At 42.8% G+C, this 27,483-nt stretch overlaps 3 protein-coding genes across 8 annotated transcripts; 1 reads left to right on the top strand and 2 right to left on the bottom strand.

Moving 5' to 3' along the window:
• Positions 1-2,237: 2,237 nt before the first annotated feature.
• PSMB1 (proteasome 20S subunit beta 1) lies at positions 2,238-8,854 on the bottom strand. The gene is made up of 6 exons (XM_062641760.1): positions 8,659-8,854; positions 7,541-7,648; positions 6,173-6,254; positions 5,617-5,746; positions 3,999-4,105; positions 2,238-2,514 (listed from the first exon to the last, which is right to left on the bottom strand). Exons 1-6 carry the CDS (start codon positions 8,757-8,759, stop codon positions 2,329-2,331), a joined length of 714 nt encoding a protein of 237 aa, XP_062497744.1. The 5' UTR covers positions 8,760-8,854; the 3' UTR covers positions 2,238-2,328.
• A 722-nt stretch (positions 8,855-9,576) lies between these two features.
• On the top strand, positions 9,577-19,439 carry TBP (TATA-box binding protein). 4 transcript variants are annotated; one of them, XM_062641756.1, is made up of 8 exons: positions 9,577-9,707; positions 11,421-11,663; positions 12,308-12,645; positions 13,991-14,078; positions 16,078-16,169; positions 17,301-17,468; positions 17,759-17,853; positions 18,768-19,439. In XM_062641756.1, exons 2-8 carry the CDS (start codon positions 11,610-11,612, stop codon positions 18,845-18,847), a joined length of 915 nt encoding a protein of 304 aa, XP_062497740.1. In that variant the 5' UTR covers positions 9,577-9,707; positions 11,421-11,609; the 3' UTR covers positions 18,848-19,439. The 4 variants fall into 4 exon arrangements, with proteins under 4 accessions (XP_062497740.1, XP_062497741.1, XP_062497742.1 ...); XM_062641757.1 differs by lacking the exon at positions 9,577-9,707 and adding an exon at positions 9,784-9,908; XM_062641758.1 differs by lacking the exon at positions 9,577-9,707 and adding an exon at positions 10,252-10,361.
• Positions 19,440-21,085: 1,646 nt separating this feature from the next.
• PDCD2 (programmed cell death 2) lies at positions 21,086-27,400 on the bottom strand. Of its 3 annotated transcripts, XM_062641753.1 has the most exons (6): positions 27,067-27,397; positions 26,735-26,992; positions 24,729-24,914; positions 23,575-23,690; positions 22,195-22,311; positions 21,086-21,513 (listed from the first exon to the last, which is right to left on the bottom strand). In XM_062641753.1, the coding sequence occupies exons 1-6, from the start codon at positions 27,362-27,364 to the stop codon at positions 21,316-21,318; spliced, it is 1,173 nt and encodes a 390-aa protein (XP_062497737.1). In that variant the 5' UTR covers positions 27,365-27,397; the 3' UTR covers positions 21,086-21,315. The 3 variants fall into 3 exon arrangements, with proteins under 3 accessions (XP_062497737.1, XP_062497738.1, XP_062497739.1); XM_062641754.1 differs by lacking the exons at positions 21,086-21,513; positions 22,195-22,311 and adding an exon at positions 24,458-24,563 and having other exon boundaries at positions 27,067-27,400; XM_062641755.1 differs by lacking the exons at positions 21,086-21,513; positions 22,195-22,311; positions 23,575-23,690 and adding an exon at positions 24,474-24,590 and having other exon boundaries at positions 27,067-27,400.
• Positions 27,401-27,483: the final 83 nt, after the last annotated feature.

Genomic DNA, 27,483 nt, shown 5'->3' with positions numbered 1-27,483 from the left:
CATCTTCTGCCACTCAAGCAATTCCCAACTGAGCATGAACTGTGATGATGCTACAAGGGCAGGCCATAACTGGGAAGTTAAAAAACAAATTGATGACCAAAGCTTCCTATATCACTGGTTCAAAACCCATTCACAGAGTGAACAAATGCAGTGCTACCTGCTTCTGTAAAAGAAATCTGGTACTTTCAGTCCAATGGGCCTGTGAAAAACCTTTCACCCCCTGCTGGTCCTTCAGCCAGATGGACTCTGCAGGGAAATGGGAAACTGAAAAGGGTACAAAACGGCCATCTCATCCACTGCAAGTACTCCAACAGGACAGCAGCACTGACACACGGCAGCAGGAAAACTTGCATTCCCCATATCTGAGGCTGTATCTCTTCTGAGATTGAAAATGAGACCTAACACTTTAATCACCTTGTATTTCTCCCAAAACATCTTACAGAGAAAAGCCTAGGTGCCTCAAACTGGAACAAGTAACTCCTAAAATCTGTTGGACATACATTTGTTTTGGATGTAAATGTTACCCTTAAATATAAAGGCATCCAAAATTCTTTTTCATGTGTGTTTTGTTTGTTTGGTTTTTTTACTGAATCACTGCAACTCTCCTAGACGTTTGGCATCCTGTATGAACATTAAATTAATTCAGGTACAAATTAGATAGTTCCCTTTGTTTGCTGCCATTCTCTTCGCAGTTTAGATCTTGCATACTGCAAACAGATAGAGCCCAAAGGCAGACATGTCAATTTGTTGCCTTCAGCTGCTTTTCTTTACCACTTAAATAGTATTTAGTTTCAGCAGACTTCACCACAACTTTGCATGAAGCTGTAACAAGCTGTTGTGAAACACTTGAGTAATTCAACACAAATATGGAATCAAAGATAGCTGGGGTCAAAGTGCTTTAATTGCATTTTATAGAAGTGAAAGCACACATTTCATTTGTACTTTAGGTAGATGATAGCTTTCCGTTCTTACGATTATTGCAACATGTGCAGTTTGCTCAGTACAGAACAGCACATAGCTGCACAGTCATTTATACAACTAACCATGTCTATTTAAGATGACTTTTACAATTACCTGAACACATCTGGAAGTTCTGACTTGTGTGACCAAGTGAATTCAGCTTCACTAAGCTCCACTCCTCAGACTGTCCGAATACCCAGGAGATGAGGCGTTCTCTTTACTCTGCCCAACAGTGGCACCCAGTGGTCAAGTGTTTTCATGAACATTTTGGGAAATGGCTGCTCTTCCAAGTTCCCACTCACTGGATTTCCTTAACACAGCTAGTCAGTTTAAATGCACTAGGTGTTTGATTACTAAGGTTCCAAATACTACCCACTATTTAAACTGTCCAGAAAACCTATCTTTGTCGGTGAAGAGCAGCCAGAGCTAGGAAAAATGCACAGCACCTGAAAAAATGCACAGACGGCAGACAGCCATGCCCAAACCAAAGCCAGTTACTATATAGTCGAACATATCAGCAGAATTGTTCTTTTAAAAACTAAGTATGCCACCTCAAGTAATAAGATATTTTATATGTCCTGATACAGCTCTGGTTTTCTAAAGGTCCCAGTACTCAAGCCAATTTCCAGAGCACATTAGACAAAATCTACACTTGATGTGATTTCCCAAGAATTAAGAGCAGTTGTATGGCTAACAAAGCCCCCAAATATTAAAGGCATTCAGAAATCCCTATACTAAATTATTTTCCATCAGTAGCCAGAAAAATGCAATGCTCCAGAGTTTTTGGCATTAATCAACAGAAACACGTAGAGGTGAGCCAGGACTAAATTCTGGAAGACTCCATTTAGCATTCTTCCCTCTTACACAGAGAACTTGGTTTCAGGCGACTCATATTTATAGTCTCTGCAGGTACAGGGAGGTCAAATGTCAGGACAGCATGTCAGGGAGGTAAAGGAGAAGATAGGAAAAGCAAGTTACAAAGCACAAAGAAGGCAGCACAAACAGAACAATGCTTTTCTCAGTAAACCAAGGCTGAACCAAAAGCATTATCAGGCAAGTCTGTGAACCTAAATTTTAGTAAATTAAACTCCACCATATTGTAGCATAAGGGATTGTGAGATGGGGATTAAACCGAGACTGGGATTATATCGATCAATAGATGAAGATGAGATGAACGAAACTGACTTGTAACTCTTAGCCGCTTCCCTATCATGAACTGCTCTGGTTTCTAAAACCACTATCCCTTCTAACAAAGAAAATATTCACCACTACAGCAGTCAAGCTTCTTGAAAAATTTTAATAAGACAGATGTCTCCATAATACAGGTAAATAGTACATCACAGATTACATGTTTATAAGCAAGCTGAATTAGTCTTTTCGTAATTGGACAATTTCCTCTTTAATTCCATCTTTTGTGACAATGCAAATCTTAAGTGCATCCCCAGTGTACACATCTCTCTCAGCAGCAGAAATAAAGACATCTTTAACCAGCTGCAAAGCCTTTTCCAGGGTCAGGGGTAGATGTTCCACATTTTGCATGTTCTTGAAGCCAATCTAAGAAAAGACGAAAATGCGTTTTAAGGGAAGTATGATCCATCTAGCATGAAAGCTGCTTCAGTCTCCACTAGACTGAGCAGATTTAGACAACTTCAAAAGTAGAAATGGTTGGTCTGTTTTAGAAACCCAAAGCTGGTAAACGTATTCCTCAACACAGTTCACAGCTGCATGATCAGCATCAGAACTCTGCCACTCCTGATACTCTTACAAAAGTAACTAGAGGCAGATTAAGTATACAGCCAGTATTGCTCCTCCCGCCCATTCAGCATCTACAAGATCACAATGAACATTCAGAACTGAACCCACCTAATTCTTCAGACACTGCTCACTGGGTTAGCAGTATCAGAACTGCACCCAAGCCTTTTATCTGGTCATTGATAGCTGGGAACATTTCTTAAAAGCAAATATTCATCAACATACCTAAAGTTCAAAAATAACAGACTGGAGGATAACCGGTCCTATTAAACTGCGTATCCTAGCTGACAAACTCAAGTGTCCAACTTAAGCACCAGAACAGGAAAAGAAAGGGAAGAGTCACTTACTTTGCCTCAAACTCGTTAAGTAAGAAAAAGTTACTATGACAACTTTAATTCCACAGAAGATACTTTATTTTTCTCAGTCAATGAAATTCAAAATTAATTCAAAGCTGAGAATCTGGAGTTCTTTAAATAATAACAATTAATAATAATAATAATCATCCTTTCTCAGCTAATAAGAACTATAAGAACACTAAAGTTGTGTTGGTATCAGGCTCAACTAAGTACCAACACCAATGTCAGCAAGTAAAATTTGTAAAACAAGCTTTGGTATTTCTCTCACTCAACAATTACCAGCTGCAATTAACTGTTAAAATATTCAAGTATTTTAGACAAAACTTTCTATCATCAGTTTTGTGTAAGAACATACTTAGATAACTGTGTCCAAGTTGTACAAAACTTAAGACTTCTAAATAAGTGTATGTTAAGTGATAAAATCTGTTATATACACCTATGAATTCTATCTTCATAAATCAGTATTATTTCATGCTAAGTAACAGGCATACTTACACTGTAAGATAGGAAAAAAACAAAACAACAACCAAATCAAACACACACCACCTCCCAAAACAATCCCAACAAACAACAAAAACCCAAACAAAAACAAAACAAAAAAAAAACACAAACAGAAAAAAAACTGAACAGCTTGAACAGCTTCTATGGGAAACATAAATCCCCAATTAAAATATTTACCTGTATGTTAAACACACAGCCCACTGTTTGCAACCTATTAGAAACCTGAACAGATTCTAAAGCAAAACTTCGATTTCTGCTGAGAAGGTGAAGCCCCAAAATTTATAAATGTATGGAGATTAACAGGTCCTACCTGCAACACATTTAAAGCTTTTCCCAAAAGTAATATCCCCCAGAATTAAAGCTACATTTGAGTGTCACAACTGTTTACTGAAATAATGAAAGGGGTGGGGGGCAAGAGAACTATTTTACCTGGTTATCCAGCAAGGGTTGCAGCATTGCACTTGCTGATCCAGCTGCTTTGAAAGAATCTCTCTCATATGAGCCCACTGGATCAAAGCTATATACTGCTCCCTTCCCTGGGAAAAAAAAAATTAATCACAATCCAAACATGTTCTCCATAAGCAGTTTCTGGAGTACCGCAGATCTCATCGACCTTCAACCAAAGAACACTACAGTATGTCCAGACTGTTTTCTATAGTAGGCTCACTATGGTTTTGGCCTGGTACTATATGCAAGGTTATTTTCAACATTTACATCACAGCCATGCTCTAACAGACGTTTTCTACAGTACTTACCACAGAAAAAGTGATGAATAATCAAAGCAGGAGAATATGCTAGAGCACAGGGCTGCACAAAGGGCTCTGCTGGTTCTAAAGCAAACAGAGGCAGTTTAGCCATCTATACTATTTAGCCATTTAACTATACATGTCTTGAATTACCTCCAGAGAGCACGCTCGGATGTCTCTGCACTGCCTTCCCAGAACCTGGGATGATGCTTTGGTCTCTTATACACTCACCTCTGGAGTCAGGCCAAGTTGTCCAAAGTTTATTAGCTTGTGCTTACATGAGAGATGCAGATGCACTGCAGCTCTGAAGCCATTAGGGTTTGACGAGGACATGCTAGCCAAAACACAGTACCTGGCCAAGCTCAGCTTTTCTATTCAGATGAGCTGCACCCTATCTAATAAACTGGCCAGGGCACTTGGCAGCACAGCACAGGTGGCTGCACAGCCCTGAGAAAGCTAGCAGAGATCCAGAATGTAACACTAAATCAAAACAGTTTTGCTAGACCCAAATTAAGCCCACGCACACAAATCTGCACTCTGATTCTTATCAATTGTTCCAGCACCCTCATGATCTGAAATTTACCATTACACAGTACAGACTAATCCCTTTCCAGACTACATATCATAGACATGTCTTAGCAAGACTGGGAAAGCAGTGAAACTTAGTAGCAACAACAAACTGAGGAAGAAACTGTGTAAACAAGACCACCTCTGAGCTTCGGCTCAAATGCAGAGACCAGAGTATTTTAGCAATTCAACCAAATCACTGGCCAAGAGCCCTGTAGTCCGACAAGATCTGTATGTTAAACTATAGCTTCCACGTAAAAGTCATGATTTCATTAAAGGTTAGTTAACATTTAAAGACATCTCTGTAGAAACACATCTCTGGAGTAAATCTTCATATTTAGTAGCTTCTACCACACTCAGAGGCCTGAGTAAGATATATACAATTTTAATACTAGCATCTCCTTTGAAGACATAATTAAGAAATCCAGAAGCTGCTATACTGTTCCAGTCTACAATAAAGTATGAGAGATTAACAAACTTCAATTGTTATCAAATAATAGTTTTTAGACTTTCAGACCTTCAGAAAGGGAAGATCCAGTTAGCAGCAGAAATTAGGTAACAAGTCACAAGCATAACTTGGATTTGACCCAAGTACTGTAATGCCTAAAGGCAGGTGTTAGGAATAGGACCATAAACTTTGTTATTCCATCAGTACACCACCCAAGACGTAAAAGAATAGCTATTCACCCACAGGAATTTAGCCCCTTTTTCTTGTTTTGTAATTAAAGTCCTACCTTCTTCATCAAGTCCACCAATTATGTTGTAAACATAGTAAGGGAAGAAACGCCGAGAATACAGAATTGTAGACAGCATTGCTGCAATAGCTCCAGTAGTCATGGTCTTGTTATTGGAATGCTTGTACATCTGCAAGTGGGATGGCATGTTCAAGAAGAAAGTCAAACATTAAATCAAAATCACATTTCTGCAACCTCACTACAGAAAAGTCTTGTGTTACGCAAGATTATTAACTAGCATGATGACTGAAAACACACCGGCTTTCTTACAAGCCCCAAATTAACATTAACATTTCTCCAAAGTTTTGCAAAGAATATACGTTGCCTCATTAACACTTTCCTCTCCACATCTCCCAGTCTTTCGATTTGTGACGTTACACTTGGGAAGAATAGAGCATCTACCTTCCCTGCCTGATCTTTCACCAGAACACAGTTGTGACACAGACGCTTGAAGAAAATCAACAAAACTTGTATTTTAAAACATACCATACTATTGGTCTCAAATGTGATAATAACAATGTAAATTCTAAAACCAGTAAGATAGATAGTTACCTACCTTTAATCTTGCTTCAATGATTTTAGTGAGGGTAAGGCAGTCACCATGGAAACCAGTGCATCCAATGACCGTTTTGTCTGTTCTATAAAAGGCAAAATTTTGTTGTGATTTTAGATTTAATATGAACCATGCCACTTACTTACACAGTAGATTGCTATGAATACATCAAATGTACTTTCAGGTTCTCTAATGCTATCAAAAGCAGTTGTCTAAAATGTAGTAGTAACAAATACTTTATGAAAGGTAACTGCAACCTACATCTTGGACAGGATTTGTTAAGTGCAGGACTTCACCGATGTCTATGGATGCTGTAGGTATTTTTTTTGTGACACCAAACAGAAGTTACCTGATTGCGGCTGTATTACAGAAGGTCAGTTCATTGCTCAGTTTCCAAATGTTGCATGAACGTTAACTACAGGAGTGCATGTTTGTAATTTAATTTCTAGTAAATTGGTGAGTCTACAAACATTCACACACTTGTAGACTAACACAAAGCAGTTATTCAAAAAGTTTAAATTGAAATGTTCTCTCAGCCTGTCACTAGAATTACACAAAGCCATCATGTGCAGTATACAGACTGTACTGCAGTAATGTCCACCTGGACAGAATCAGAGGCAAAGATACAGTAAGGAGTTAGCCAGGAGAAATATAAGTTCACATGATCTTGTATCATCAATAAAAAACAAAATACAAACATAACCAAAAAATATTTACACAGCTGATGGCAGCCTAGGTAAGCACCTGCTACAGTCAAAAGAATGTAAACAACATTATTTTTAACTATGTGGATACTATCTAGGTGGGTTGAGATAAACACAGAATGAGCATAAAACGTTCAACAATGGAACTACTGACAGGTTTACCTCTCCTAAAACAAACACCTCTTCAAAGTGCCAGATGATTGACTAGAGGCACAGCACAACTGGCAGCAGTGGGCACATTTGTGTACCAACACCAGCTGTCCTGATGAATCAGAATGAGTTACCACAGTATGAAGTTTTGCTACAGTTAAGACAAAAGTACTTCTGTATAACCAGAGCAGATAGACAGATAAATAAATACCAACCAAACAAGAAACCTACTAAGCTTATGTGCTTAGCATCGTGCTAAATACCCTGTATCATGCTAAAAATATTGTGTTATCAACTAACTTCAACAGCATAAAACAAGAAATCTGGCTGTGTTTACAACACCACATCACATCACATCTTGCATTACAGCAAGAGCACCCATAACTCCAAAATCAATTTCCTACCATTTTTTTCCTGAAAATTCTGCTTAAAGAAAGCAACAGATCATTCCAGGCAGGTGACATGCTCAACACTACAGCTCTCTCCATGTTTCAATTCTTACAAGATGTGGACTTACAGTCTGTAGCATTTTGGACTGTCCCGGCAGTGAATTGCATAACCTTCACTCAGTCGTGTGTCAGAGGCAACTATAGAAAAGTCTTCTCCAGCAATCGCCAGTACAGTCCTTGAAGGAGAATATTCATATAATCATGACTTTTAGCACAAATATTTTCTTAGGCACCAGAGGAATACACCTTATAGTAGTTCCATACACAGACTCACATTTTGTCATACATCTTATATTCCTTGCTTGTTTCCCACTAAGCACATCCCCAAACATGACTCAAGACTGGAGAAAGAAGATACTAGACACTGAAGAAAATATATGTATGTGATTCGCTACTTGAACTAAATACTGTATGGAAACTTGATAAAACAGTTTTCTATACAGTGCAAAAAACAGACTCTGTGGACTAGTAATTTTAGATGCTTGCTAGTGAAAGATGCACCCTTCTAAAACAGTTTGCCTCTCCAAGCAAAAACACTCTAATCAAGTAGTGAACATCAATATCATTACATTTATCATCACTTTTTAAATCCGATGTTATTTATTTCCAAATAACTCATTTTGCTATTGCCACATGTTGTGCTACCATTAAGTAACAAACAAATGTCCTAAAGGACAATTAGGCATTAGAAAAAAAAGAAATTAAAAAAATCTAAATAACACTATCCTGGCCAGATCCTGTCACCAACTCATTGCAAGTGCCTGTAAAACATCACCTACCTTTAACAGCTACGACAAGGCAGTTTTCAACCCAGTTGCAGGTTTAAAGGCTGGTAATACCACCAGTGCATGTGTTTCCTGAGCCACTTACAAACAACCCTATGGGGAACGGAAGGTGCTTATTTTAGCCCACAGAAGTTCAGGAAGCCATAGGGCCAAGCTAGAACGTGCCCAAGAGCTGCAAGAACTCGCAGGACGCTCTGCCCAGGGCAAGGGCGAGACCAGCTCTCCCCGGCACTACCCCTCCTTCTCTACCAAGAGGCACTTGTAAGGGGAGACAAAAGACGCAGGAGAGAAGCAAGAGCAAGACAAGGAAGACCAGGTCTACTGCCACCCTCCTCAGGGCCCCTTCCCCCGGGGAAAAAAAGTGCCACAGCCCGCCTCACCCCCCGCCTGCGGCTCCTCACCCTCCGTTAAAGGTGTAGGGCGAAAAGCGATGCTGCACGGGCGCGCCGAGCTCGTAAGCCCTCTCAGGTCTGAAGTCCTCATAACCAACAGTAGACAACATCCCGACGCCGCCGCTCGCTGCTGTCTCACGGCAAAATGGCGGCACCGGAAGCGGAAGTGGTGACACACCGCTCTAGGTTGGCAGCGGCGGCCACCTCTCGTCTGCTCTGGAGGACACGCAGAGGGAGCAGGGGGGCTCCCTGCCGCCGGGCGGCTTAAGGGGGCCGCGTGGGCCGGGTCCCACACAGCCTCTCCTGGGTAGGGTTATCGCCTGGTCCAAGCGCTGTCAGCCCTCGTCTTTCGAGTGCCTAGTCACGGAGGTGACAACAGTTGTGATGAGGTGTTCAAGGAGCCTCGTGTGTTTGGGCAGATGAGGAGCAGCGTGTCTCCTGTGCTGGAACTAGGGGAGCGCCTTGAGAAACACTGGAGAGCAAGGGTCAGAAAGCACAGGAGGTCCGTGAGGAGGCCTATGGGCGCGGTGCCAGGCACCATGACACCGACGGAAACAAGCAGGAAGGGCTTAAAAGCTCCAAATGGTGCCGAGGGAGCAGAGAGAGATGCGTGCGGTCCTCCTCTGGAGGAGAAGCGTATCCCCCTGCCCGGGAGGAAGAGCTGCTGTTGCTGAAGTCTCCATCGGAGCAGTGCACAGCGAGCAGTGGCGCCGCGAGGCGCGCGACTGCGGCAGAGAGCAAGAGGCAGCGATCTGTAAAGCTAGAAAATGGGGCACACCCTTCCAGCGCAGGAGCCTGTGGTCAGGCCTGGCACCGGAGCCGCGAGGGGGAACGACAGCCCAGCCCTGCCCTGCCCTCCCCTGCCAGGCCAAGGAAAGGCGCCAGCCAGCCCCGCTCCCCCGTCCCCAGCACATGGCCCCCCCTCGCCCTCACTGAAGATGGCGGCGGGTAAGGCGGTGGTGGCGCTCGGAGGAAGTGACGCGCTCGACACGCGCCGACGGCAGCTTGTGTCCCGCGGGCGCTGTGCGGCGGCGGCAGGGTGGCGCCGGGAGCGGCAGGTACTAGACCGCGCCGCGCCTGCCTCTCCTTTGGCCGCCGCTCGTCCCGCTGGCGGGGGTAGAAGACGACGGGTGCCAGGGCCACTGGGCCGGGCCTGGAGGGTGGGGGCCGCTGCGCTGGGCCGGGCTTGGTCTGCATCTCCCCGCCGGCGCCGCGGCCCTCCCCGCCGGCCTGCGCCGCGAGGGGCGGCGCGGGAAGCGGTGAGGGACCTGCTCCCGCTCGCGGGACTCCGGCGCGTCTCGGGGTCAACGGCGGCCGTTGGTGCCGGGGCCTGGGTGGCCGCGGGCGTCTACGCAACTGCAACGGTCACCGCTGCCCCGTGTGAGGGTGTGCAGGCAGGCCGGGGGGTCGTGGCGGTGGCGCGGCTCTGCTGGCGGGGGTCTGCGCGCTGCTGGGGCCGGTGTGAGGGCGGGCGGGGACCTGGACGGCGCAGAGAGGCGGGAAGGGTGACCTCACCCCCAAATTGGCTCTTGTCGAGCGCTGCTGGGTGTTACGGGAGAGCTCCTGGAAACGGGCTCGGAGGTAGGGGCCGGGCCTTCTCTGGGGTCTCTTGCCCCTGGACTCTGTTCCCGTGACAAACACCACCTCCAGCTCTTGTGGTGGATCTGTGAGCGAGGCGCGGTTAGATGGTTACAAGATGGAGCTCTTTGTAGGTAGTGTCCTGGCTGCGGGTTCTGGCATGCCTGGTATCTAGACTTACTACTAAACAGCCGGGTTGTCGAGGAGTTTATTTTAACAGGGTGATGTTCAGGCTTCTGTTTACTCCTGCTCTAGGTTATAAAACCTGGATGCTCTGTTTGATACCTTTGGTGAGGGTAAAGATGATAATATCATATTATGATGGGGTAGAAAGCACGGTTTTCAGCTGCAGTATATTAATGTAGTTCTGAGCTCTCATACCTCACCAAAAAAAAAGAAAGTGTAGGCTTTCTTCAAATTTTGAGGTGGTCTATCTCTGGCCTAATAATGACCATGACTATTTCTGGGCAATAGGTCTAGTTAAGAAAACTGTAAATTGATGGAAAAATATTTTATTTCAAGGTGTAGCATTTAAATTCTCCACTTGTGTTGTTCATTTCTGTAACACAGCAATAGAGGTATAGTTAAAAAGTGATAAAAAAATCGTGTACATTTCACTTGTGTGCCTGAAATTGGCTTTCACATATTTTTTTCTTCATAAAGTGCATGTCATTATTGTTTGAAAGCTGTTAGTGCTTTATCTTATGGAAGTGGATGGAAGAGGGTTTCCTAGTTTGGATTTGATCAGTGATGCTTTTCCTATGGAAGAAAACATATTTCTGTTTTGTAAGCCCGAGCCTTAAAATTCCTGGGAAGAGACTTCCAAGCAATGTGTCAGTAAGCTTGTTGGTTCATAGTCGGGGGAACTAAATTCTAAAAACATCAGTGCTTTTCTGGCTAAAGCAAATCTTGGACAAGAATGGGCATTAACAGCTTGAGTTGTTTGCGGAGGAGGGTTCAGTTAGACAGAGGCCTGCTCATGTGTCAGGGATTTCAGCAGAAGCACACTGCAAAGTTGCTATAGAATGTGCCCGAAAAACGTTATATTTATGGATTGTGCTTGTGTGTGTGCATGTGTAAATGTTCTTATATGTATTTGTACGTGGGTGTCTCTTTTGTGACTTGGCAGCTGATAGTTTCTTTGGTTTTGTGTTTAGACATTATACTCAAAATACTACTTTTTCTCTTTTCAGGTTTTAATTGGTATCCTAGACTCATAACACACATTTCTCTGGAGCTCATGTCTTCCTAACATTTTCAGCTTGGCCTAAAAAGCTACTTTGCTGGAATGTTTTAAAGGGCTAAAAACCCTCTAGGATTTGAAGTTAATTTAAACTAATTGAAGAAGATACTTCTGGACATACCAAAGAATAACTGGAATAATGGATCAGAACAACAGCTTGCCACCCTATGCTCAAGGCTTAGCCTCCCCTCAGGTAAAAACGAATGATTTAATACATAACTATCATCTGAATTTCTTTGTGAAAGTGTTTTCTGTTTCTTGCATGTAATTTCACATTTTTTTTGTTTGCACATCTGAAAAGTTGTACCAGGTATTGAATAATACTAGTATAAAGCAGAATTTTGAACCCATCAGTTTGTATGTCCAGAGGTGTAAGTAACATGAGATATATAGGGTTCTTTTGAGTTGAAACATGACTGACAAGTTGGAAAGAATAATTTAATTTTGGTGGTTGTTCTTTAAATTAACATACATAATGGAGTGACACTGTGCTATGAATGCATTTGATAGGATGGGCACAGTCTTTGTTGTAATAATCGTGAGTTAAATTGTGGGTCAGAGTTGAAGCATGATGGCAAGGTAGTGTGAGAAGCATGTTGCATCACTAGCTTGAGATGAACAATGCTAGAACTGACAGATCCCTAGAAATAATGTTATTCTGTAAAATAACTGCGTTTCAGGAACTTTCTGGTTGTAACTAGTTACTACTACATGCCTCAGGTTTGATGTGAGTAACTTGCATTGGTTTATTTTTAGACTCCTCCTGAAAACCTTTTTTTTTCTTAAAACCAACATGGTGTCAACGGGATCTGTTGTTTTTGTTTCGTGCTTCTGTAGGGTGCAATGACTCCAGGACTTCCAATTTTTAGCCCAATGATGCCGTATGGCACAGGACTGACACCACAGCCTGTCCAGAGCACCAATAGTCTGTCTATTCTAGAGGAACAGCAGCGGCAGCAGCAGCAGCAGCAGCAACAGGCAGCGCAGCAATCTACATCACAGCAAGCAACACAGGGAACATCTGGTCAAACTCCTCAGCTCTTCCACTCACAGACTCTTACCACAGCCCCTTTGCCGGGAACCACACCTCTCTACCCCTCTCCAATGACTCCAATGACTCCAATAACTCCTGCAACACCAGCATCTGAGAGCTCTGGAATAGTGCCACAACTACAGTGAGTGCCCTGTGTGTTAGTGCAGCATGTTCTTTCTCAGATAGCCCTTTAAAGGCTTGGGACCAAAGCCACATCAGGAATTGGGTGCTGCATCTCGGTGGGAAGGGAGGTCCTGAGAATTTATGTGACTCCTCTATCAATATGAGTAATTTTTTGCTTTTTTTTTAGCTTAGCTTTATTACTAAACCACTTAGTAATATAAACCGTTTCTTAGTGATTTGTCAACATACCTCTTTTAAGCATATCAGTGGAGGATGTTGTCTGTGTCTTCATTTAGCACAATTGTAGCTTTCAACTCCTCTGTGCACTTTAGGAGTTCATTATGCTTTAGCTATGAAATAGTCTGGGTTGATAATCTGGTATTTCAAAATATGCATACTTGGAAACATTCTCATTTGTACTTTACCGGATACTTGCAACATGTTCACAGAAAAGCAAATAGCTCCACTTCACTGTGCATAGAACTTTGTTAGTGAGATATTGAAGCAGAAGACAGGAACTGTCACAGCTGAAAGTAATTGGAAGGGTAGAGGGGAATAAACCAGTCACTAGTCTAGGAGCTAGAGCTGAGTTGTACTTAATACTCTATGTCCCCTTTTCTAGTTCATGGCTATAGCTGAGTTTGTAATGAGAGGGGAAAAAGCTAGAACTAATTCTGGGTTTAAGTGTGAAAGTACTTTTACTGGACTTTAGTTTAAAGAGACTTCTACAGTCATTTATGCAAGGCCCAAAGAGAAGTGGTTGATAATGTGAATTTGTCACTGAAAGAATAGTTCCTCATATTTATTTTTTCCCCATTAAAGACCTTTATATCTTAGGGTTTTCCTAGAAAACAAGTTCCCAGTTAAATTTTGCATCTAGGAGCTTCTGTTAAACTTTCTAGAGACCTCCTACCCTATTGCCTAGCAATGGGTATACTTCCCAGGTTGTTACCACTTAGTCATGCAACCCTTCTTCCCATACCAAGGAAAGTTCCAGACTGTACTATTGCTACCTTACCTTCTCCTGTCTCCAGCCACTTCCCTGATTGTGGTGGGGGCCCTTAACATCAAGAATTCTTCCTGGTAAACTCAAATAGAGATTCTTCTCATGAGACACTCTTCATAAGAGCTGGCAGATTATGAGGAATCAGCAGTCATGCCTTAGGAGCTACTGCCCTACAAAAGAAGGTTCCTGAGCCAAAACACTGTTCAGTACTGCTATCAGTAGGAAGGATGTCATTCAGACCCACTTGGAGAAACAAATAAAAAATAGATACCTATCTGTAAGAATCAAGCTTGGTTAAAAATGAAGACACATTAATTCTTTACTGTATTTTTAATGTATTTCTCTGAACTGTCTTCAGGAATATTGTGTCCACAGTGAATCTTGGTTGCAAACTTGACCTAAAAACTATTGCTCTTCGTGCCCGAAATGCTGAATATAATCCCAAGGTAAGAGAAAGGTATTTATCTTATAAAACCTATGTCAAAGGTACAGGTTGTGGGTGTACTTTGCTGTAATAGATGGAAGAACCTTCCTGCTGTAGGTGCATTTTTGTACTATAGTTAAAAAAGAAATCTGTCACAGACTTACAATATTCTGTCAAACTGGTAAAAAACATTTTAATACTGGTGTGGCTGTGTGTTACACCACGTTGTAATTTGGTAGATTTAGACAGAACACAGCACACATTTAGGAAGAACCTAACCAACAGTGTCATACACTGGCCAGATTGCTTGTTGAGCTGGCCTCTGCCACTGTTCATCTGGATATGTTTGTTTTGTGGTGCTCAGAAGATTACTTTTTCATATTATTGTAAAATGTCTGATGATGAAGTCTTGTTTCCTGTCTCCCAGCAAGGAGAAAGGAAGGAAGAATTCAGCTCCTGGGCTCCTGTCAGGGCCGTGGTTGTGGCTTCTTCCACTGGGCTGCTCCCCTGGAATTTCTGTGGTCCCAACACGCTCGCTCATGTTTTACAGTCTCACTTCCCCTCTGAGCTCTGTGCCTTTGTGTTTTCCCCCTGTACTCATGGCACCTCCTTACTTCTGATGGCTAGGTTTGGTGGAACGGCAAAATTCAGTTGTTGGGATTATTTTGTTTGTTTGCTGACTACTAAGTTGCCTGCTGATTCTAAAGAGTAGTTTGTTAAACAGAGGGATTTTTCTGTCTTTGAAAACTGAGCAACAGCAGAGGACCTGGAGTGTTGATTCAAGAAAATTAAGTCACTTAATTTTTCTTTTGGGTGGCTCCTCTTTGCAACCATGGTAGTTGGACACTATTTCTAATAAAAGTTTAGATGTTGTGTATGGAATTGAATTGACTCTTCTTGGGAAGGCTTCGGTTTTCCTCAGCTGTGGGTGGATGGCTTTGTTTTAGTATTTTGGATTTTGCTGCAGTTTATCTAAACTCTACTCTGGAAGATTAAAGCATGTGGGCAGGCATATGTGATAAATAACTGTTACTGTAAGTTTGTATCAGCAATACTGTTGGATAATTGCATGTAAGATATTAGCATAGCAAAAAATCTGAACATGCTATGGTAATTTAAGGTAGGGGTAGGTGGCTATAAAACTTGTAGGCTAGAATAACCAATACAAAATGCTGTTTTCCACAGCAGAGAGACAGAAGGGTTATGTAACATGCTCTTGACATTCAGTCAGTACATTCATCTATCAAAGATGTTGCTTGGCTGTATTATTTCAGCCATATTTTGACAAATGTGCTGGTAGGTAACCCACGCTACCACCTTGGTTGTGTCAGCAGAACAGCTTACGGGGCTGCATGGTGAGCTGGTCCAAGTTAAATATAACAGACAAACAGGGGTGTGTCCACATCAGTTTCCAGTATCTCTTGCTTCAAAGAGTTTAAGAATGTTTGGAAATGCAGGCAGAGATATTACAGCACTTGGAATAAACAGCTAGAGCTAACCAGGCTGCTGTGTTCTCCTGTGGTGGCTGAGGTGGCTTTCGTTTACACAGAACTTTGATCTCCAGCTTGTTCTGTTTGCTGGTATTTCACACTGGCCTTTTTTTTAAGACACAGAAACAAAATAGATCATAAAATATTTGCAGATAGTCTTCCATCCTGCTTATAACAGATCTGATTTCAGGAGATGTGGAGGAAATTTTGATTTATTTTTAAGATTGTCTCTATTGCTCTGTTGCAAATGTTAACATTATTTATATGTTGCATATACCTTAATGAGAGATGAGCTTAGTAAAATAGGAATGCAATAGTAAATATTTTTTGTGTCTGACTCTGCCTCTCGTTTGTGTTTGAAGCTACTTATGATTTAAGCATTTCAAGTAAATTTTGAGTGATCCGTAAGTATGTTTGAACTTAGTATTTCTTGGCAATGCAGTGTAACGTGCTACTTAGATTATGCAAATTTAGCTTTAATATAATGGTCACATCAGTGTATCACTAATAGTCTCAACACTCGCATTTCAGCGTTTTGCTGCTGTTATTATGAGAATAAGAGAGCCACGTACTACTGCACTTATATTCAGCTCTGGAAAAATGGTTTGCACAGGAGCAAAAAGGTATGTTTAGGCATTACAAGTAAACTAATTTAGGCTGTCTTTTCTCTTGTACCATGGTGCTTTAGAAATACTATCATTTGTATAAGTACTTGTATATATACAACAAAGTTGTGCAGGTGTGACTGAGCTTGCTTCCTAGCTATTTCAAATAGACTCATACACATTGCCACACAAAATGTCCTTTCATGGCTGAAAGGGCTTCATGAAAGGGGGAAATGGTAGTTCCATTTCTGAGGCTCTTTCATACAGTCTGAACTGGTTTGTGGAGGTTGTTGCATTCACTTCTTTGGCTTTGCAGTTAGCAAATTTTTCTAGTTTAAAAATTGCAGTGATTCCGCAGTGGAACTGCGTCAGCTGTAGGGCTGGTGGCAGAAGAGTGATTTTTGTATTTGAATTGTTTAATTCATCACAGACCAACAGCTCCAAGTCTCTGCTCCATGTAGTCTGATCTCTTAACATTACCACTGAAGCATAAGAATTGAAAACTAAACATAAGCTTAACTCCAGTGGGCAGAACAGAAATACTGCTCTGAAGAAATCCGTTAGGAATGCAGAAACAATAAGCTAATTAGCAGAGATGAATGAATAGAGCTGTACAGGAAACACTTTCTCTGCCTGGTGATACTTGAATTTCAAGTTGTCTTATTCTGTGTTAGAAACAACTATATCCTGAGCTGTTTACAAAACTGAAGCAAACTGCAATAACACACTGTGTTAAACGCATATTTGAAAGCCTGGGATGAATGGAGTGTTTTGGCAGTTCACAGATTCTTCTGGAAACGCATATTTTCAAGCAGTAGTAGTTCAAAGTTGTTCTACTTTGAATATTTAAGTAACAGTTTTCAAATCCCATTAGAAGACTGGATCAGTATTTTAAGAGTGTGAAATGTGTGGATTTATAATGCTGTTTTCTGCCTCAATGAACAGTGACTGTCTGCACCCTAATACGAAAATCAGCATGCAAACCAGTGCCGGTTGTTAATTTTGGATGTAAAAATTTTGCATGTGACGCTCCCCTCCCCCTCAACACAGATTGTTTTTTTTCCCAGTTACATATTTGTGGTTTAATGGTATTTGCTTTGAGTAATACTTAACTGAGGAAATAATATGGTTATCCTTTTCTCACTTCAGTGAAGAGCAATCCAGACTGGCAGCAAGGAAGTATGCAAGAGTTGTTCAGAAACTGGGTTTTCCTGCAAAATTTTTGGATTTTAAGATTCAGAACATGGTGGGTAGCTGTGATGTGAAATTCCCCATCAGATTAGAAGGATTGGTACTCACACACCAGCAGTTCAGCAGGTAAAAAAAAAAGGCTTATGTTTCATTCTTGTTGCATATTGACTGTCTTAGAGAGTGGCATCTGCTCAGATTATTCCTTTGCACCAGAGGGAAACCTGCATCTTTGTTTCTGTCACTGCTCTGCCTCAGGTTTAACTGAGGTTGCCCAGTAGGAACTCATCAACATGATCCCTGCTGTGTTCTCCCAGGTTTCAGTGAAGTCCCCATCTGCTCTGCCCATTCCTGCAGATGACAGACTGGAACATGTGTGTGCAAGCATGTCTGAACACTGTCACTCTTTTCTCTTACAGCTACGAGCCAGAATTGTTTCCTGGCTTAATCTACAGAATGATCAAGCCAAGAATTGTTCTGCTTATTTTTGTTTCTGGAAAAGTGGTTTTAACTGGTAAGAGAAGACATTATCTTACTCCAGTAGGTTAGACTGTATTACAGAGAACACACGATACCGAGAGATATATAGGTTATTTCCTTTTGAGGTGACAGTACTGAGAAAGAACAGATAGTACAGCATTCTGTGGATGAGAATGCACAAACCAAAAGATGCGTTTGGCTAAATTCATATAAACAGCAGTCATGAATCCTCATTAAGCATTCAAGTGCCCAAAAAACTGTAAGAGTGCACATAGTGTTTCTGGCAAATCTGAAAGTCCATTTCTCTGGGTTGGATGTTTATGACTGCACTCAGTGTTCTTTGACAGCTTGGCTAGAGTCTGCTGCCATTCTCCTTTGATATGGCAGCCAAAGAAGGAAAGATAGCCATGCTGTAGGACCACCTCAACCTCAAGCAGTCCACCTCCACCCTTCCTTTTCCCCTCATTCTGAATCTCACAATGGAGGAAGAAAACCCACAAGACTCTCAGGAAAAAGGAGCATGTCCCTGCAGTGTGGCCAGTGGCAGGCCTCTGCAGTGGTCTTCACAGCCAGAGCTTGCTTCCCCAGGTTTCACACTCTAAAAAAAAAAAAAAAAGTTCCACCAGTGGAGTCTTTTTGCAGCAATGTCCTGTGGGCTGCGCTTTGTAGTTGGGTCTCCTGTGGAAGTTGTGCATGGAAGAATCCTGTTTGCAAATGCAGGATGCGCACAGAGATGCTAATGAAAGCTTTGCCATTTATCAGCATAAACAGTGAGAAGGATGGTATTACATGCTCTATATGTAATGTGTGTTACAAACAAAGATCTAGTAAAACCAGGGACTTATGGATATGCATCAGTTTTATATAGTTGTGTACAAATAAACATTCTCAAAGCTAAAATTATTTGGTGAAAGATACAAGCTAACTTGGTTCCCCCTCTCCTTCTAGGTGCTAAAGTACGAGCAGAAATCTATGAAGCATTTGAAAACATCTATCCTATTTTAAAGGGATTCAGAAAGACAACGTAACAGTTTCTGCATCTTTCGGAGAAATCAGGGGTATATTTTACAAGGTATTGTGTATGGCACGGCAGTAACAAGAGATGGACTTCCACTGAAGCTGCAACACCAGGACTTGGACTATTTCCCAGTTAGTGCCTACTTTCCCTGATGCTCAAGGGGAACTGTATTCTTGATTATGTCTACTGAGTTACTGTGAGTTGCTTTACTGGGCTGTTCCTGGGGCAGTCCCTCCAAGTTTATTTATATTCTAGCTTTTAAATAGTTTTAATGCCAGTTCTATTAATAGGAAATCCATAAGTTGGTTTAAAGACAAATACGACTGTGTCACTCAGCGTGTAAACCACTTAAATTGCCATGTATATATGTTCTAACTTCCTTCCATAAGACATGGTTTTTATAATTTTAAGAACGTAACCTTTTAAATTTCTTCCAATTTTAAATTTCTTTGGTGCCAGACACATTCCCTTTATCCAGTATTAAGCAAGACAGAATAAATTTATTAATGAAAATGGCTCACTGTACATATTATATAATATATACCTTCCTTCTCTTTCCTCCTTCAGCTCCACATGTACAATAAACCCTGTTTATACAACTATGGGAACTGTCTTAATGAATTTTAAAATTACCCAGCTGGTAGAGTGAAATACATTGCAAACTGTTTCAGGGGATTTTTTTATTTAATTTAACCTGGATCTTTCACTAGCACATACACTACTCCAAGTGACCTGTCATTTTGAGAGTCTTCACAATGCTCTGGCTTGCTTACCAGCAGTTACATCCTTGGCAAGGTCTAGCTTGAATATTTCTAATATGCTAAAGCAAGAGATGACTGGTTGAAGAAGTGTGTGTTCCAGTATGTGTTGCCTTATCTTCAACACATGGGATTTATGCAAGTCTTAAATAGCTACACTTGACTGAATTGAACAAAAATGCCTGCTTAGCTTCCAGAATTTCTTTAAAATACTTTTGTATTTTACCAACTATGACAGCCTCACTACATTAGTGTTCCTGTACAATGTCAAAGACTAGTCAGTATGTACATGATCTTCTCTCTGAACTGTGCTTGAAGCTTATAGGCTGAGAACTAAAAAATAAACTTTTTCTCCAGTAAATTTCCAGTAATAGTAACCTCCTTTCTATGACTTGCATATTCTTTCAACAGCTTTTACCTAAAACTAACCCAAATGTAACCATGGTCTCTTTGTTTACTAAGTTGGTGTTATATTCCAGACAAAATGAAGTTTTGGTTGGCTTTGCTACTGCTGCTTGCAAATCCTAGTGGACCTTAATCCATAGTCTTCTAGAACTACTCCCCCCACAGCAGTGTACACAACTGTTTCTCCAGGTGTTTTAATAATTGGTTTCACAGATCTTACCAGAAAGGTGCTGTTTAATAATGTAGCTTTGCCAGGGTAAGTTCAAAATAGCCAAACCCTGTATCACCTCTAGTGCCACACTGTTGTGAGCTAGTGAATGTTACTAAGTGCTCTTGAACATAGCTGTCCATGCTTTTGCAGGAATGGTTTGGGCAGGACGAGGGAATACCTAAATGCAGTAAATTCTATAGAAAAACCACCCCACCCCCCAACTCTACCCTCTCCCCCTGCCCCAGCCCATCTTTTCTGCAACTATAGCTATAGCCAAAGGCATAAAGCTGCTGCCACAGTAATTTCAGTATTATAATTTCATTTTTTCTTGCCTCAGCTATATTGCAGTCAAGTAGCAAAAGAATCCCTGCAGAGGACACTTACTTTTAATCTTCACCAAAGATGGCAGACTTAAGGTACCATTCCGCTTGAAAATCTGCTGCTACAGGCAATAAGTAACAACACGGACACATTCTGATAAGGCTGGCTGTGTTTAAACTGCTTCTGCATCAGACAGACAGTCCCATACAGAAATAGTTTAGCTCAGTTAATAGTTTTAAGTCTGATAAAACACTTAATTTTTGTGCATTTTACCTTGAATAAGCACTCAATCACAACATGTAATAACTGCCAAGTTACATTCGGTGTACTTTCTGAGAAAGAGAAGCACATTTACATCGTGTAGTGAAAGGCTACACATCTTTGTCTTAGTTAATGACTTCCATACTCCTCCTGAGCATAAGCATGCCAGGGATCTTACAGTAGTCTGCTTCTCTCTGTGAATGAATGTTAATTTTTGAGTAGCACAAAGAAAATCCTGGCAGACAACAACCTAAGTTCTTGAAATCCAGTCAGAATAAAAGATACTTTGACCAATCCAAAAATATTTCATCTTTATTTAAACGTTCAGAACTGAGATTTGAACTTGCCGAACAAATGCATCTGGCTTCATTACTAGGTTGAAGTAAAAGCTCCCGTGGAGTGCAAGAGAGAGGCTGTCAAGGTATTACTTTTAGTTTCTATCAGTCAAAAGATCCACAGCCATCAGCAACTGTAGTTCAATCTGTCTGCAAAGCACAGATGCACTGAAACAAGGCAAGTATTCTATTTAGAAGATTTGGCTTTGTAACCTGAGGGAAGGCAAACAGAGGCTGCAGAGAAGTCTTGTTTCCATATGAACTCCTCCATGTATTTATTTTCCTCACCGCAGTTGTTAGCACAGGTGTACACCACCAGTGTTCCCCAGTCAATGCTCTCTCCAAGGCTGTCAACCTGAAGGTGGTTCAGGAGCTGTGGCATAATCTTTTATAAAGGAAAAACAAAGGTTTAGAGGTAGACCACAGGTCTCTAGCCTCTCCCTGCATGTCTTCTCAGAGCCAGTGCTGCCTTTATTTACGTTCTCCTACACTAAAATCCCAATCAAAGCTACTTGATAACAGAGCAGCTCAAATACACTAAATTTGGAATTCCCAACACAGTATAGTAGATACACAGGGAAACAAAGGCATGGCCCTACTTACTTGAGACACAGAAGTTTTATCTAAGTGCTGCCTGACTTGCAAGCCTCCTTCCATTTGAAATTACCTTCATAATTGTTTTCTCTTTGCACTACATTAAGTGTATTCACCAAATATACACGTTCAGCATTCAGAACTATACAGCTGAGTGTTTCCAGCCAGATGTATTTCTAAGTCACATCAGGAAAGCTTTTTTCTTTTTTAATACACAATACCAGACTCCTATGACTTAAGAGGTGGCTCCATATTCACCAGTGCTCCATTTTATAGATGGTGCAAATTATCAGATGGGAACCTACCTACTGTATGTGGAAGTCTTCAACGAAAAAGCAGTTACAGTAGTAAATGAGGGCTCTGTACCATTTAACGTAGTTAGCTTGTAGCAACTGCAACCACCCCACTCTAACTACAAGTCAACACCTATACAGTTAGATTCTGTTAATTATCTGTAAATGGATCTACATACCTGGAATTCAAAAATCCTTTTGGCACCACATAAGCAATTTGGGATATCTTTTTCTTTAGGTATATTTTCACCTGCTACCCAGATTGGGCCTTCTCCTTCTCTGCAGTATCTAATAATCTGAAATAGAGCAGAAGTTAAGCTCTTGAGGCTGTCTTTTCATCTTGATATAGAAGTGATACTTACTGACAAAGCTGTAAGATGGTGCAAAAAAGGTCATTTCCTTTAAGTAATACCCATGGCAAAGTCTATCAGTTGTAAATGTGGTACTTTAAATAAGACATGCCCTTTATATAAATTTTCTTAACCAACTGAATGATGGAAGTATTCATACATCTTTTTTTTCAATGAACCAGGGATAAACTGCAATGATTTGTACTGCTCTTATGATTCTCATTAAGGGATGCAGAAGTGTGAGGTCATGTATATTATAGTCTTGGGACAAAGGAAGAGCAGATTGATAATTAGCATACACAAGTGTGCAGAAAAGTCAGGAACGCAACCCAGCTCTTCCTGTTAGCAATTCTGCACCTAAATGAAGGGGACTCTCCTGATGTCCAAGGAGAAGGTACTTTCAGACATTCATATCCTTTGTTGTTCTGTTACTAAGGATTTATACAGGAAATCAGGCATTATCAAAGATCAGTCAAGATGGGGATGGTAGGAGTGATGCATCTACTCCAAGTAGAGGAGGGAACAAAGTCTCCTACTTTCTGGGTGTACACCTTAACCCCTCAGCTAACCCCAGGTAAAACACAGAGATATCTTCCTTCTCCACCATGTTCATGGATTTAGGCCTGTTTCCTCTGAATGGAAGGGAGACATGTTTCTATTTGACAATGAGGCTTTTTTTCAGCCTCTTGTGTTAGCAAGCAATAGCATGGGGGGAGATTTCTGGTTTAAACAGTTGACATTTTAGAGCCATCACTAATTTCTTCAACCTTAAAAAAAAATCCAAACCACCCCTCCATGCAGCTGGTGACAGTGACAGAGCTCTTCCCTGCAGTTTTGCTTCAGCTGAGAAGGGAAGCCAACAGGGCCAAAGGCTGGGGAAGGGTGCAGTGGCTCACTACCTCCTTTGGTTAAACCACCTCACAGGATGGCAGGTCCCAACCCTGCCAACGTTGGCTTCACCCCCCCGTGCCTTGTCATCCTGACCAACTTCTGTTTTAGACAGGTGAGTAGGTGCTAAACTCTTACTTCAGCATGAATCAAGTTCTCCCCATAAGGAAGATGAGGGAATGCTTCATGAGGGTTAAGGTGTGGGAAGGATGAGGGGGCCCGTATCTAACGATAGGTACAGAAGGCAGTGAAACATTGTCCAGGTGCAGCACGATGCTGGGCCAGAAACTCTTAAGCTCTACAGCTGCCCCATCTTCTGACCTGCTCTGGTTCAACAGCTATTCGTTCTTTAAACATCTGGAAAATCTTGTCATCTTCAGTCTCGTGTTTTGCCATAGCTTCCAGTGTTTCTTCATCTAAAGACTGACATGCTTCACCTAAAGAAAAAAACCCCAAAGGTTACAGGCTAATGCGAGACAGCCAGAAACTAAAAACAATACTGCACCTGTGAGTGCATTTTCCTCTCAAGAATCATTTCCAGTATTCTAAGACCAAAATCATTCCAAGACTCCCCTCCAGTCCGCTTTTTGTGACAGTCACACACAGATCCATTTACTAGTGTTAGGTCTGTTTTTAAACATAAATGTCCACACTGGAATGCCTGAAAGGGAAGGAGTTAATCTACAGCAGTTTGTGGCTCCTAGTGGGTATCACAGAGAATGCTGAACCTTCACAACGTGACATCTGGAAAGGCCATCTGTGCTGTGTGTGTGCCAGGCTTCAGTTTCTAGAACTGAAGAGCATGTCTGTTACAGTCCAACATTCACATCAACATGGTGTACTGAGCAGTCTCGAGATGGACGGCTGGGAGCCCAGCAGCCTTCCCAGTACCACCACAAACACTCTGCCTGGGTGTGTTCAAAGCTGCATGGTGAGCTGCAAACACATCATGCATTTTGGGGGAAAAGGGGAAAGTGCCTGCACTTCAGCTGCTTAATTGAAGATCAATTAAAATAGCCTCGGAACAGCTTTCTTTAGCACAGACAAGCAGGTTTGTTACACATTTTCCATAATTCAGACAAACTGAACTAAGTCAAGCCATGTAACTTGTCATGTCAAGCCATGTAACTCAGTCTCCTGATTCCAAGAGTGTCCGGCAGCCCATGCTCAGGGTCCCGTATTTCTCACTTGTGTTGTTTCTTACCTGCAGGAAGCACAAAGAGACACTGTAACTCCCAGCTACCTGCAGCTTCACTGCAGCGACAGCCACTTCAACAGCTCTTGGGGTTGGGGCTTAGTAAGTCTCTCCCCTAAAAGCAACTTATATTATAGGATGTCTACAAAAAACGTAAATTACAGATGACTGTAGATTTAGCATTTTGGGGCGCCACTAATTTACAACGTACACTTAAAAATTACAGTATTTTGTATTTTAAACATGTGATGCAGGCTTCGTTAGAATTACATCTTCTTACCTGCACTGCTTGTGACACAGAATTCCTCTTGCTTTTTCAGGTCCTTTGATGTCTCTACAGCTACTTGTTCATCACTGGGATTTACAGTGCTGTCAGCAATCAATTCTGGTTCCTCAGGTTCTATCAAAATTTCATATTCTGGAAAAAGGAATTCATTATGCTCTGGAATTGCATCTGCTGAGCCATCTACAAAACAGAAAACAGATACTATTTGTTATCTCAGATTTCACGTCCTTCTCCCCCAAAACTACATAGCAAACTACGCAGCAAAAACAACAGTGCAAACACTGCACAAGCAAGTGTGGTTTTGTCCTGGGTTCAGCAGTAGCAGTCATTTTTCTCCTTAGTAGCTGCTGCAGTGCTGTGTTCTTGACTTTCAGCCCGCGAACAGCGCTGATAACACCGATGTTTTTAGTTACTGCTCAAATGTTTACTCTGACCAAGGACTTTGTGAGTCTCATGCTCTTCCAGGGAGGAGGGGAAGGCAGGAGGAAGCAGAGACAGGACACCTGACCCAAACTGACCAAAGAAGTATTCAATACTACAGCACATCATGCCCACTATATAAACTGGGCAGTTACCCACAAGGGCTAGACCACTGCTCGGGTCAGGCTGGGTATCAGTCAGCAGGTGGTGAGCAGTTGTATTCTCTTCCTTTGTTATTTCCCTTATCATTATTATTATTGGCAGTAGCAGTAGTGATTTGTGTTACACCTTAGTTACTGGACTGTTCTTATATTAGCCCACGGGAATTACTTTCTTTTGATTCTCCTCCCCATCCCTCCAGGAGCTGGGGGAGGCATAAGGGGGGGGGAGTGAGCGAGCGGCTGTGTGGTTCCGAGTTACTGACTGGGCTTAAACCATGAGAGGTTTACATCCCCGACTTGACTGAAAGACAGGAAAGATTTTACATTAAGAACAGTAGAAAACCACAACAGGTGGCACATTGCTCTGAATCTGTAAATCCAGGAGACAGAGAAGACAGACTAAACAGTGTCAGCAGACACATTTTAAAAAACAAACCCTGCAGTTCAACAACTCTGTGTATCACTCACTCTAACCAGCATATGCACACTAGTCAAGCGTGCAACAGGTGCCCCCAAGCCACACTGGTTTAGTGCTTTTCAACTGTATACCCCAAGTAGGCAATGCTTCCACAGACACATCAAGTGTTCCTTCTGTGACAGCAGTGTTAACTATGTGCTGGTACGTGCTTCAAGTTTCCACTGTTTCAATGAAATGTTTCGACTGTCTGCCCCATACCTTGATTTGCACAAGTCAACTTCTTATGTTCTCCTTATTTCCATTTCCTACAGAGTCTTCAAGACTAGCATCCTTAACAATGCAGGACAGGGGCTACATTGCACACACCAAGTTTCACTGCCCTGCTAATCATACGATACTTCTGAAGACAAAAAAAAAAACACTTTAAAGATCCTGTACTTGTCCTCTTAGCAACCAGCAATCAAACAGGTGTATGAATGAGACATGACAGCAGCAGAGGGGATAGTGTACAAAAAGTGTCTCTAGAAGAGCATCCTCGTGGAAACCTCTCTTTTCTATTAATGGTATCCTGTGAAGGCAGCACCATTCTACATTCCTTCACAATTTCCGAGTCTTAAAAGTAGCCTGCAAAGCAAAAAGATTGGTCTACATCCTCTCAGCATTTTAAGGCAAACGGAAAAAGATCATTGGAAGAGAATAAGAGTCCATCTTACATTTATCAGCCTTCCAGGAACAACACGTTCTTAAGCTAGATGCTAACTAAACATCTAAGAGAAAGAAAAGCATCTGAAAGAATTGCTGAGAGCTTCCTCACAGCTCAAACACCACAGAAGCCACAGCCACCTTTCCTGTCTCCTCTGCAGGCTCATACCCCAGTAACAAGGTAGGGTATCAGCAGCGCTTCTCGGCGGGCACCCTGCGGCCAGACCGCGGGCCACCACAGCCCGCCCAGGCAAGCTGCGAGCGAGCCCCCCCGGCTCGCTCTACCGCCGGTAACCCACCTCCGCTGGCGGCCTGCTGCTCGCAGGAGCGCCGGTGCCCCCGCCGCCAGTCCAGCGCCTGGTGCTCTGGGCCGCAGTAGCTGACACGGCGGCAGCGCCCGCATGCGTGCGGCCCCAGGCAGCCGCAGACGCGACAGAGAGCGGCGCCGCCGCGGAGCCTGCGGGGAGGCCCGGCGGCAGCAAGCTCCGGCGGCGGCTCCTCGGGGGGCGGCTCCTCGGGGTAGGTGCTGTTCCGCCGCGGCAGCTGGTTCCGGAACACTGCGGGCGACAAGCGGCGGTCAGCGGCAGCCGAGGGGCCTCGCCCCGTCCTCACCCACCGCCCCTCGCCTCACCGCAGAGGGGCCCCTGCGGGCCCGCCAGACGGTAGCAAGCGGCTCCACGGCAGGCGAAGACGAAGAGAGTCCGGTGGAAGGCGTCAGGGCGGTCGCGCAGCGGCGCGTACAGCTGAAGGAGGAAGGCGCAAGGCTGCTGGCAGCGGCCGCAGCGCAGGGCGGCGGGGCCCGGCAGCCCTGCCTCGCCCAGCCACGCCGGCCGCCCCCCGACCTTACTGGGGAAGTAGGCGCTGCGCAGCCGCCAGGCCTCGGCCGGCCCCACCGCCGCCGCAAAACCCAGCTCCACGCCGGCCGCCATGCTGTCGCGGGAAGTGCCGCCGGCCGGCTTCCCCTCGCTCCGGAAGCGGTCGCCCGCAGCGGCCGCCCCGTACCGCCCTCCTCATACCGCCCCGAACGGCCGCGGCGGGCGGGGCAACC

This window comes from Pezoporus occidentalis, unplaced genomic scaffold (genome assembly GCF_034315485.1).
Source record: "Pezoporus occidentalis ecotype Australia unplaced genomic scaffold, CSIRO_AGI_Poc_V1 ctg7, whole genome shotgun sequence".
In the NCBI taxonomy this organism is placed as follows: Eukaryota; Metazoa; Chordata; class Aves; order Psittaciformes; family Psittacidae; genus Pezoporus; species Pezoporus occidentalis.
The sequence above is the reverse complement of the archived record's forward strand: the minus strand, read 5'-3'. Positions and strand labels throughout refer to the sequence as shown.